Here is a 12,758-nt window from a genome sequence, read left to right as displayed (position 1 = left end):
CATAGTACCAATGAGGAAGCATGCTACCCACTTCTTGACAAGTGATAGTATCAGGATACACAACGAAGACATATTTTTTGGACATGCATAGTCAATGCAGAAATTTGTTTTTCTTGACTATGCATATTTGTGATAAAGTTTTTGATTTATTTTATTTTTAAATTTTAGTAGAGGAGTCAAGCCACTGGCTGGGGAGAATGCCCAGAAAAGGGAAAAGAAATAAAACTATTGAAGGGTACTTTCTCGGAGAAAAGACACCTCCTCCCTTCCTTTCTGATGAGGAAGAACAATGCTTACCATCAGGCAAAGACACAAAAAATAAAGGATTCTGTGCCCCAGCCCACCCAATGGGCTCAGGCCATGGAAGAGCTCAAAAAGAATTTTGAAAATCAAGTTAGAGAGGTGGAGGAAAAACTGGGAAGAGAAATGAGAGGGATGAAAGAGAAGCATGAAAAGCAGATCAGCTCCCTGCTAAAGGAGAACCAAAAAAATGTTGAAGAAATTAACACCTTGAAAACTAGCCTAACTCAATTGGCAAAAGAGGTTCAATGAGGAGAAGAATGCTTTCAAAAGCAGAATTAGCCAAATGGAAAAGGAGATTCAAAAGCTCACTGAAGAAAATAGATCTTTCAAAACTGGAATGGCACAGATGGACACTAAGGACTTTATGAGAAAGACAGATATCACAGAACATAGTGAGAAGATTCGAAAAATGGAAGATAATGTGAAATATCTTATTGGAAAAACAACTGACCTGGAAAATAGAATCAGGAGAGACAATGTAAAAATTCTGGGACTACCTGAAAACCATGATCAAAAGAAGAGCCTAGACATCATCTTCCATGAAATTATCAAGGAAAACTGCCCGGAGATTCTAGAACCAGAGGGCAAAATAAATATTCAAGGAATCCGCAGAACACCGCATGAAAGAGATCCAAAAAGAGAAACTCCTAGGAGCATTGTGGCCAAATTCCAGAATTCCCAGGTGAAAGAGAAAATATTGCAAGCAGCTAGAAAGAAACAATTCAAGTATTGTGGAAATACAATCAGGATAACACAAGATCTAGCACGCTCTACATTAAGGGATCGAAGGGAATGGAATAGGATATTCCAGAAGTCAAAGGAACTAGGACTAAAACCAAGAATCACCTACCCAGCAAAACTGAGTATAATACTTCAGGAGAAAAAACGGTCTTTCAATGAAATAGAGGATTTTCAAATTTTCTTGATGAAAAGACCAGAGCTGAAAAGAAAATTTGACTTTCTAACACAAGAATGAAGAGAACCATGAAAAGGTGAACAGCAAAGAGAAGTCATAAGGGACTTACTAAAGTTGAACTGTTTACATTCCTACATGGAAAGACAATATTTGTAACTCATGAAACATTTCAGTATCTGGGTACTGGGTGAGAGTACATACACACACATGCACACACGCACACGTACGTAGAGACAGAGTGCACAGAGTGGATTGAAGAGGATGGGATCATATCTTAAAAAAAAAATGAAATCAAGCAGTGAGAGAGAAATATTGGGAGGAGAAAGGGAGAAGTTGAATGGGGCAAATTATCTCTCATAAAAGAGGCAAGCAAAAGACTTATTAGTGGAGGGATGAAGAGGGGAGGCAAGAGAAAAACATGGGGTCTACTCTCATCACATTCCACGAAAGGAAAGAATAAAATGCACACTCATTTTGATAGGAAAACCTATCTCATAATACAGGAGAGTGGGGGACAGGGGCACAAGCAGGGTGGGGGGGAGGATGGAGGGGAGGGCATGGGGAGGAGAATGCAATCCGAGGTCGACACTCATGGGGAGGGAAAGGATCATAAGAGAATAGAAGTAATGGGGGACAGGATAAGATGGAGGGAAATATAGTTAGTCCTATACAACACAACTAGTATGGGAATCATTTGCAAAACTACACAGATTTGGCCTATATTGAATTGCTTGTCTTCCAAGGGGAAGGGGTGGAGAGGGAGGGAGCTAAAGAAGTTGGAACTCAAGTGTTGGGATCAAATGTGATGTTCTTACCACTGGGAAATAAGAAATACAGGTTAAGGGGTTAAGAAAGCTATCTGGCCCTACAGGACAAAAGAGAAGACGGAGACAAGGGCAGGAAGGGAGGATAGAGGAGAGAGCAGATTGGTCACAGGGACAACTAGAATGCTTGGGTTTGGGGGGGGAGGGGAGAAAAGGGGAGAAAATTTGTAACCCAAAATTTTGTGAAAATAAATGTTAAAAGTTAAATATAAAAAAAAATTTTAGTAGAGGAGATTATGTTGCAGAGGGAGAAAAAGGATTTTTGAGGATTAAAAAATTAAACTAAAAAATAAAAATCATGGAATGCTTTAATCACAGAAGAATTCCAATTACAAATTACTTAAAGGTCTTTAAAAAATACTGGCTATAAGCAGCTATAATATGTTTCAGTGAAAACTTTTATGGGAAAAGTAATATAAAAGATATTACTAAATATGTGTGTATGTGTACATACATATTCATACACATGCATATATACACGTACACAGATATGTGTATATATAACAAACAAGCATTTATTAAATACCTCTTTGTGCTGGGTACTGTGCTAATAAGCACTGGAAATGCAAAGAAATGTAAAAACATGAAAAGGAATTCACAGTCTAATGGAGGAGATGACATACACACATCTGTATACCAAAAAAAAAGAGGGAGATATGCAGACTAAATTGGAGCTAATCACTAGCTAGAAGGTCACTATTTTATGGAGTATTGAAAAAGGCTTCTTGTAGAACACGGGATTTTAGCTGAGCTGCACTTATCAGGCATACACTTCTGAGGCAATTTGCCAACTGCTTGTTATACAGTAAGATAGGAAACCTAAGGACTACAGTGGCATACCTAAAGTATTGAAAGAATGAAAGACAGGCTTCTGGTATGTTCTGTGGATCTCCTATGGCAGATTTATGGAAAGACAAATAAGAATCACACCCAATGGGAAGATGTGGAGGGGATACAATTTGTACCAGTGAAGACAAATACCGTGAGAGAGGAGAGCACAAATTACCAATCATTTTAGCATTTCCTCTGTTTTCCCAAACTTCACACACACACACACAACACACACACACACACAACACACACACACACACACACACACACCAATCACTCTGGAATTTTTCTCCATCTGCTTCCACGTCTCTGAAGAAAATGTTATGGTTAAGGAGATACAAAGTTTAGATGCGTCACTCATGCTTCAGGAAAGCCTGATGTGGGAGAGTCCATTAAGCTATAGTTCTTATTCCTATAATCATGCTACACTTTCCCTGTACAAAAACCTAAAAAGACTGATTACTCATTTGGACGAGTACAATAGTACAGATACCACATATGTGAAAGAAGGATATTCCCCATCTTCATGATCTAGTTACTCTGGGACCTAATCCATCAAATAACCAAAACAAGTTTTCTTCCAATGATACTGATTTAAACTTGGAGGTGGAAAAGAGATGGATTTTTCAATTCCTGAATTTAGCAATAGAGTATATACTTGACAAAGGTAAGATGTAGAGTTGCCATTTCAGTTTCAAAGTTCTATATAATTTAAAACATTTAACATTATATTTTGCTCCCTATTATATTATCTCAGGTCTTCTCTCCCATATAGTGTTCTTTCCTGATGTATATAGATTATTTTCTATTGAAGATCTGAAAATGTTGCTCACAAATGCTTATTATTCTTTGATATTTAAAAGGATTGTGATCTCACAATTGTTTTAATTTCTTGAACAGCACTCATCACAAACCATGTTTTCTTATAAATCAAAGAAAAAACTCATGATGGAAAATGCCATCCACATCCAGAGAAAAAACTATGGAATCTTAATACAGAGAGAAGCAGACTATTTGTTTTGTTTTCTCTCCCATGATTCCTCCCATTAGCTCGAATTCTTCTATACAACATGACTCATGTTAAAATAGGTTTAATAGGAATATATATGTAGAACTTCTATCAGATTGCATGCTGTCTTTGGGAGGGGGGAGAGAAAGGAGGGAGAGAAAGTTTAAAACTTATGGAAGTGAATGTTGAAAACCAAAAATAACTAAATTAACTTATAAAAAATAGATAGGTAGATAGAGGAAAGATAGAGAGATAGATACATAGATACATTGATATAGAAGAAAAACTTGGAGGGCATCAAAGAGTTTTCCAAAAACATTCAGTCCACTATCTTCCTATGATGTTATACAGAGTCCAGTTCATCACTCACTAGAGTGTCTATTCAAAATATATGTACTGAGACATGGTGTCAAGATGGCAGAGTGAAGGGTCACAACTGCCAAACTTCACCCAAACCCCCTCCTAAAAAATGACCACAGGAAGTTACCTCTCTCCTGACTTTGTTTCTTCTGTGATACTTTTAAAATTTGAGAGTTAGCATAGTTGCCTTAGTGTGTAATCATGTTTTTTTGTTGTTGAGTGGTTTTTCAGTCATGTCCAAGTCTTTGTGATTCCTTTTGGGGTTTTCTTGGCAAAGATACTGGAGTGGTTTGCCATTTCCTTCTCCAGTTCATTTGACAGATAAGGAAATTGAGACAAACAGGGTTGAGTGACTTTCCCAGGGTCACACAGGTAGCAAAATTCTGTGACTAGATTGGAACTCTGACGCCAGGCTTGGCACTCTATCCATTGAGCCACAGAGTTGCCCATAATTATTTTAATATATGACTATGACATTTGCAAAAACAGGACAGGAACTAGACTTCTGATTACATTAGTCTAGGGAGCTTCCAGTGAGGAACTTCCTCCAACAACACAGATCAAGACCTTCTCTGAACCTTAGATTCTTAGAAAATTGCCTAGAGCACTGAGAAATAGAGTGACCTACCAGAGTCAGACAGCTAGTGTGTGTCAGAGATTGGATATGAATCTAAACCTTCCTGACTTTGAAGCTGCCCTCTGGCTACTATGCCATGCTTCTCATTAAAAAAAGGCTAGTAAATAAATAGAATTGTAAACTAGAATGATACAGTGGAAAGAGCTCTGACTCTATAGTGAAAATATCTGGGTTCCAATCATGCCTCAGATATCTAATACTCTTGCAACCTTAGGCAAATTATTGTTTCCTGGAATGGAGGTTCCTCAAATATAAAATGAAGGGAGTTAACTAAATGGTCTCAGAGATCCCTTCTGGCTCTAGGACTATGATCTGTCAGTTTTGATAAGTCACACGATAAAACAGAGGAGCTTAAATACTCATTCATATTCTCCCAAGCAAGTGAAGTTCTAATAAGAGATGAAAGGATATTAGCAGTTAAGATATAACTATGTCAGAACACATAAGACACAAGCAGATCATCTTCTTTAATTTGTTTTTCCTCTGCTTAAATCTCATATTTGGGAGTTTCTTCTTAGAGCAGAACCACAAACTGTCAGGGTCCAGGGATAGGGGAAGGGAGTAATAAAGCAGAACTAATATATTGTTTATTTCATGAATATAAGTCTGCGTTTTACAATGTTTAATCTTTTTTCCATATATGTGTGTGTGTGTGTGTGTGTGTGTGTGTGTGTGTGTGTGTGTGTGTGGGTATGTCAATGAGAAAACATAATAATTTAGATTATGAAGTTTCCATAATATAGGATCTTAGAAGTTTGCCTAGGATACTGAAAGATGAAATTATTTTTACTGGGTCACACAATATATGTCAGAGACAGGACTTGAACCTAGGTCTTCTTGACCCCAAGGATGCCTTTATATCTAACACAGCATATGGCATCTCTAAGAATACAACTTTCTAAGGGTAGCTTGATGGTACAGTGGACAGAGCACAAGCCCTAGAGTCAGGAAGACCTGAGTTCAAATTCAGCCTCAGATACTTACTAGATGTGTGACCTTAGGCAAGTGACTTAACCTTGACTGCCTCCAAAAGAATATAAGTTGCAACTCTCTGTGACTATCAGTCACAGGACCTGCTTTGGTAGGGGATGTTTGCTCACTGGAACTTCTCTATGAGTTCCTTTTAGTGAAGAAATCACAGGTCCAATTAAAATGCAGATACCTAGAATATATTTATTCATCCTGTATTTTATGGTTGTTATATATCATTAAGTACTTAGAATATTTTTAATATTCACTTTTTTCTTTACATATTAAAGCAGATATTAGGCATAATACTAATATATTTCTGCATTTAACAGACAGATAGATGATAGATATAAAACAAGCAATACAATTCCTCAAAGATCACTTTCATTATGTAGTATTTAAAAACACACAATAAATTGAAAGTTATACACATAAACACTCTTATAAAAATGACTTAATTTTGTAACCCTACCTGATTATTCTGGTTTTCATTACAAGACTCCAATGTTACATTACTTAAAGGAACTTCAAAGGAAAATTCTGTATTGGACAATTTCAGTGGTGGCTGTAATACTAAGAAAAAGGAAAACATCATATTGATCATTCATAATACCAGCACATTACTAATTTTCAAAGTATCATTCAGTTGAAAAAATGTAAGCCAAATATATTAATATGTATTCTTAGAACCAGAACATTTTTACTTCTGTATCACCCCTAAGGTTCCTCTAAGTTTTCTTCTAAATACTAATTTTTGTACTCTATAAGTGATCAATCTACCAGCATGCATTTTTTGAGCACTTGCCCATACTAGGCACCTGACTTAGGACTAATACATCCTCCAGTAGTTGGAGATACAAAGAGAAATGGAACCATCCATGACTCAAGGAGCTTATAGTCTGTCAGTAAAGACAACATTTACAAGCCTAAACAAAATATGTACAGAAAAGGACCAAGTTAATTAAGGGCAGAGGAAGGCATTCATGGATGGTAACATCAGGAAAGGTCACATGTATGAGGAGAACCTTGAACTAGGTTTTGAAGAAAATTAGGAATTTCGGTTTGCAGAGGAGAAGATGGTATACATTCTAGACTAATAAAGAACATACATTTAAAAGCAAGGTCAAAGCATGGCAAGGAGACTAGCTTGGCAGGACTAGAAACTTCAAAAAGAGTAATGTATAATGACTGGGAAGATAGGTCAGAGTCTGGCAGTAAAGGGTTTTATATGCTAAAAAGATTTGTCTGTATTTGATCTTAAAGGTAACAGGAAATCACTGGAGTTTATTAGTAGGAGAGTGATGTGGTTAGATCTGGCTTAAGGAAAATCACTTCAGCAGTCAGGTGGAGGATAGATTGGACAGGGAGGACACTTGAGGAAGTGACACCAATTAGAAAGCTATTGAAATGGTCCAAGGAGAGGCAACAGGAGCTTGAAATAAAATGGCGGCTGCATGAGTAAAGAAAAATGGTCTGATGCAAGAGATGTAGAGGGAGAGATAGCAAGCTATGAGAGGTGGGGAAAATAATAATGAGGCTCAGAACTGCCCAGAAATGCTTCAAGCATGTGATAGACTGTTGATTAAGATCCAGCCTAGATAATTTCAGAGAGTTTTGCTGTCAAAAGTTTGACCACCAGTTAATAACTGTCTATAGACACAGGAACTAAAAAAAGACACCCAGTGAGAAGTAGAGGAGCTCTGATCTGACTGGGAAAATTCATTGACATTGATGAAATTTTAAGGATTTGAAATATTATAATAAATTTTAGTGGAAAGTCATATAAAATTCAGAAAACAAAATTAAGAGAAAAGCATCTTATTTACTTCAAATGAAGTCAGACCACAAATTAAAGAAAACACTGAAGCTTATCATTCACATTCACACTCACAGTTTTGTAATTCATTCTTTGATTTCAGAACTTACAAAAGGGAAGTGATGGACCTTTGCCAATACCAATTCTTTGATCTTATTCCCCTCCAGTCTTCTCCCTAAGATTGCCTCCACTATCATCTTCAATCACTCTCTAAATATTCGTTCCTTTCCTCTTACCTACAATGTTTCCCCCATCCTGAAAAAATCCCTCACTAGATTGTACCATCCCCTCTTCCTCCAACTCCAGCTCTGACACTGTCACTTTATATCTGTCTTCCTCTTTTCAGTTAAAGTCTGTAAAAAAACAATCTGTATAAGATGCTTCTATTTCTTCTCTTACTCTCTTCTAAACATTCTCCCTGTTCTGGCTTCCAACCTTGTCATTCATTTGAAACTGCTTGCTCCAAAATTACAATCTGCAGTGTGTGGTATATAAAACTTGCATGAATATCCCTTGTCTTTTTCTGGTTGACCACATCTACGAGTCAGCACTTGGATCCTTTGGCGAGGATAAAATTACTGGCCGAGTTAAAAGGAGTTCTTTCTTTGGTATGACACAGAAGGCACTGAGTGGTCCTTTCATTCACTTCTCAGACACGACAGCAACAAAAGGGCAGACTGCTATGTCAATTAAAAGAAGATTCCCCTTCCAAACGACTCTCTTCCATTGAATTTCCAGATAGAATAACTATGAGACTTCATGTGAGGGAGTAGAAAGGACTGGTCTTTCTCTGCATGGGCATCGTGATATTAATACCCTCGTGGAAACTAGGGCAGCGGACTTTAGCCTAGGCCCCTGACTGCCTTTTCTTGTCTTTGGTAGACATCAGTTTCAAAGTGGATGTGTTCAGCTTAGAAGTAACTTTCTGAGTTTGAGAAATTCTGGGTCTCTATGGTGGGAGCTCCTCATTCTTTTTGAAAGCCCTGTAGACTTTAACACTGTATATCAAGTTATTCTCCTTTATACTCTCTTTACTCTAGGTTTTCCAGACACTGCTCTCAGCTGGTCCCCCTCCTAGCTGAATGACAATTCCTTCTCAGTTTCCTTTGCTGAATCTTCTTCCAAGTCACAGTCGCTAACAGTGGATGTCTCCAAATTCCTGTCCCGAGCCCTCTTCTCCTTTCTCCATACACTATCTTGCTTGATGATCTCATCAGCTAATGTGCATTCAATTATCATCTCTAAAATAATGAATCCCAAATCTCTATAGCCAACCCTAGTTTCTCCCCAGTGCTTGGTCCCATATTACTAACTCCATTTGGGATATTTCAAACTAATTTTCCCTTAAACATCTTTTATCCAAAGCTCATGCCCATTATGAACTTCTCCATTACTGCCAAAGATACCACCAAAACTCATGGTCACACAGATTTGCAACCTTAGTCTGCTTCATGAGTTCTCACTCTCACTTAACCCACATATCAAGTTAATTACCTCTTTCTACCTTAATGACATTTCTTGTAACATCCTCTTCTTGCCACTCAAACATACCATCATTACCTCTAACTAATTTGAACTAATGCAATAGCTTTCAAAGTTGTCTCCCTGTCTCAAGTTTCTACTCACTGTAATCTATCCTCCACACAATTGCCAAACTATTTGTTCATGCATAAGTCTGACCATGTCATTCTTAGTCAATAAACTCTAATCATTCTCTACCTTCCCATCAGACCAAATATAAACTCCCTTGTTTGGCATCTCAAGGTCTTCTTTACAATCTAGCAGTTTTCTAAGTCTCCAGCCTTATAGGCATTACTCCCTCCATGACCTCCGTTACAAACATACTAACAGCTGGCTCAGGTTCCTTGCACACAACACTCCAGTTTCCATTTCTGTGCCTTTGCCAACTGTAGCCCATAGGTAGGGGAATGTGCTTCTTCTTCACTTCCTCCTCTTTTAGCTGAGTCTTGGAAGAAGCCAAGGTTTTATTTTCATCTTCTACAAGAGTTCTTCACCTGCTGGTGTCTTCTATAAGATTACTTTCCTTACATTTACTCTCTATCTTCAATGAACCTATTAATATACGTCTTCACCCATTAGAAACATGAACTTCTTGATGACTTTTCTTTGTATTCCTAGCACTTAACCCAATGCTTACCCCACAGTAAATATTTAATAAATAGTTGTTGAGTGATGGATTAGTTGAAATGAAGAAATCTTCCCATATGATTTTGGTCCATCTTCTGCTTTACTCAATATATTAATAGACTGAAGACAAGGCATAAGAGGAAGCATCCTTTCAGTATTCTAGAACTTTAATATAAAGATACTTCAGCATTTTGGTAACTTTCCACATATGTGCATGCACATGCTTTATCCAATAAGCAAGAACAAGATGCTCCATTTTCCAACACCAGACATTTTCATTGGCTGTCCTCCAGACAGCAAGGCTATAAAAGCTCCCTATTTCTACCTTTTGGTTTCCCTGACTTCCTTCAAGTCCCAATTAAAATCTCACCCTCAACAAGAAACCTTTCCCAATCATCCTTAATTCTAGTACCTTCCTTCTGGTGATTATTTCCATCCTGTACATATCATGTTTGTATTTAGCCCTATAAAGTTCTAGAATCTTTGAGAGCAGAGATGATGTTTTACCTTTCTTTGTATCCCCAGTGTTTAGCACAGTGCCTTATACATAGCAGATATAATAAATTTTTGTTGACTGACTTTAATGCATGACAGTAACTTTTCAACCTATATAAAACCAAAATCTCTTTATTGTGCATTTTAAAACACTGAAACAGAAGCAACTTCAGTTAAGGTAAAAAGAAAAGTTAATGCAACTAAGTACACTTACCTGATGTGAGCTGTGCGAACATCATCTGTTCTGTCTGCACTAATGACCATGAAGTCATTTCTATGGATCATAATATGAATGTGGCATATTAAAAAAAACTCTCATATAACTTAGTTGCTGTTCCTTCTAAAATCTGGAATATAAAGTTAATTGCATTCCTAAAGTTTCTATACATTTCAAATATTTTGTATCTAAAATCTCATCCCAGTCGTTCAATTTACCTACCTATCGCTTTGACGCTACATGGTGGTACCAGTGGAGCTATTAACGGGACTAAAGAAGCCGACAATTGAGTTTCAAAAGAATGTGATGTAGAACAAAGGTAGGAGAGTGTTGACGACTCAGTGAAATTAACACTAATTGGAAGACTGAAGTCATATGCTGCCACCTAAGGGACAAAAATATATATAAACTGTGATTACTCTAAATTGATATATTGTGTAACAAATTATCTTCTGACACTAATACCTTTTACTTTCTAATAACTATTAAATTATTTCTTTAGGGATAGATTTTGGTCATTTAATACATTTTTATCTCTTAGTTAAAGTCAATCAGATAAATCAAAGGTCCATAACCAATTGTTTCCAGGATCCAGCCTGATCAACCTCTCAATGGCTGCCACCTCCATGTCCTCTTCCCTATAGTTCAAGGGCATTTTTTCACATGACTTACCAAGTTATCAGTTAAAAGGGCAACAGTTAATCAGAAACTCCCCCATCCTTGAATGGTCTCAAGGTTTCAGATAAGTAAAATGCAACTCCTCCCCACCAAAAAATTAAAGGCTCTCAGTTTAAATTAAAATAAGTAGGATCAAGAAGTTTTAATTAAAGATGAATAACTTAATTGTTCTTTTATGTTAATATTATTTCATCTTACAGATGAATTCAACTCTGATGTCTGAGAGTCAGGAACTCTCACTTTGAGTTATGGCCAAGTCATAAATATATACCTGTAATGACAATGAGGAATGGAACACAAGTGAGAGGTATAAGGAAGGAAGCAAAGCATGGCATTTACCATTTCTAAGCAAATATTTTTCACTCATATTCTGACATAATAACAAAGGAAAAGAAACACAAGTGGGAAAAAATTCTAGAAGGATCAGATTAGGAGTAATCATTAATTTCCCAAGGAAGATTCAAAAAACCACAGTGAAATAATCAGATTGATTTGTGTCTTTTTTTGATTCATTCTATTTGCAATGAATTGATTTTATCTTATAACTGCTTTAGTCATGATTCTTTGTCTCTGAACTTAATTCAGAAATTTAATTGACTGGTAAGGAGTTAAGTTTAAAAATCCAATTCTTCCGTAAATCACTGTCCTATTCTTGTGTCAAGGGAATCCGTTACCCTTGAAGAATGCATACCAAGGAGTCTGGTCTAGTAATGCTACACCACCAAACTATCCTTGAAGAAAGCCTGGTTTGTTTTCCAAGGAGGTTTGGTTTGCTGTCTCTGTCCTTACAGATGACACTGAACTCAAACAATGAACATTTCTTAGTCACTGGAGGGACAGAGGGGACCGTTGCTAGCACTCATTTCCAATATCTATCCAATCATATTTTCTTTCACTTACGATGCTTGCCTTCTTATTTTATGTATTCCCTAAAACTATACAAAAGTATTGTCCCCCTCATGCAGGATCTTAGTTTTGCTGAAGAAGGTGGTTTTATTGGTAAATTCATACTTTACAAATAAACTTGTCATTCTCAGACCTTTGTGTCTCAGTCTACCTTAATTTTTTAACTGTTACAGAAGAAGCCATAAATTGAAATGGAAGTCTGTGGAGTGGGCAACAGATAAAAAGGACAGAACAACCAGCATATACAAAAATGGAATGGACTGACTATATTGCTTCTCATTACAGGTCCTCAAAGGTCAGATGACTTCTTGGTGGGTAGGGCATACAGGTCTGAGTTAGAGTAAATGACTTCTTAAGTTCCTTCCAATCAATATTGCTAATTTAATGGCATCGAACAAAATGGAGTAGCACTGGTGGGGAAAAGATAATTTTTTAAAAGAAAATAGATGAAAATTATGAATATGAAAGGAAAGCTATAAAATAAGAAAGTTGGGGCATTGAAAGGGTAAGGAGTAATTTGATATATAGAACAAAATTATAGTTTAGTTGTTATTTTTCTCTGTCAGCAAAGATAGCATAGGAGGAAGCAAATTCCATCTTTTTGGTGGATTATTGCAGGAATGGTAAAGTAAAACAAACATATGTAATC

General features: G+C 36.7%; 1 protein-coding gene across 3 annotated transcripts in view; it reads right to left on the bottom strand.

Annotated features, from left to right (window-relative positions):
• Positions 1–12,758, bottom strand: part of CFAP47 (cilia and flagella associated protein 47) — a 917,896-nt gene that overhangs the window by 761,941 nt on the left and 143,197 nt on the right. For all 3 annotated transcript variants that reach the window (XM_072615192.1, XM_072615194.1, XM_072615193.1), the window contains exons 22-23: positions 10,748–10,910; positions 6,322–6,422 (exon numbers count right to left, since the gene is read on the bottom strand). In XM_072615192.1, coding sequence (XP_072471293.1) covers positions 6,322–6,422; positions 10,748–10,910 — 264 coding nt within the window. The remainder of the gene's footprint in view (positions 1–6,321; positions 6,423–10,747; positions 10,911–12,758) is intronic.

Source organism: Notamacropus eugenii, chromosome 5, assembly GCF_028372415.1.
Source record: "Notamacropus eugenii isolate mMacEug1 chromosome 5, mMacEug1.pri_v2, whole genome shotgun sequence".
NCBI classification, from domain to species: Eukaryota; Metazoa; Chordata; class Mammalia; order Diprotodontia; family Macropodidae; genus Notamacropus; species Notamacropus eugenii.
This window is presented reverse-complemented; position numbering and strand designations above follow the sequence as displayed.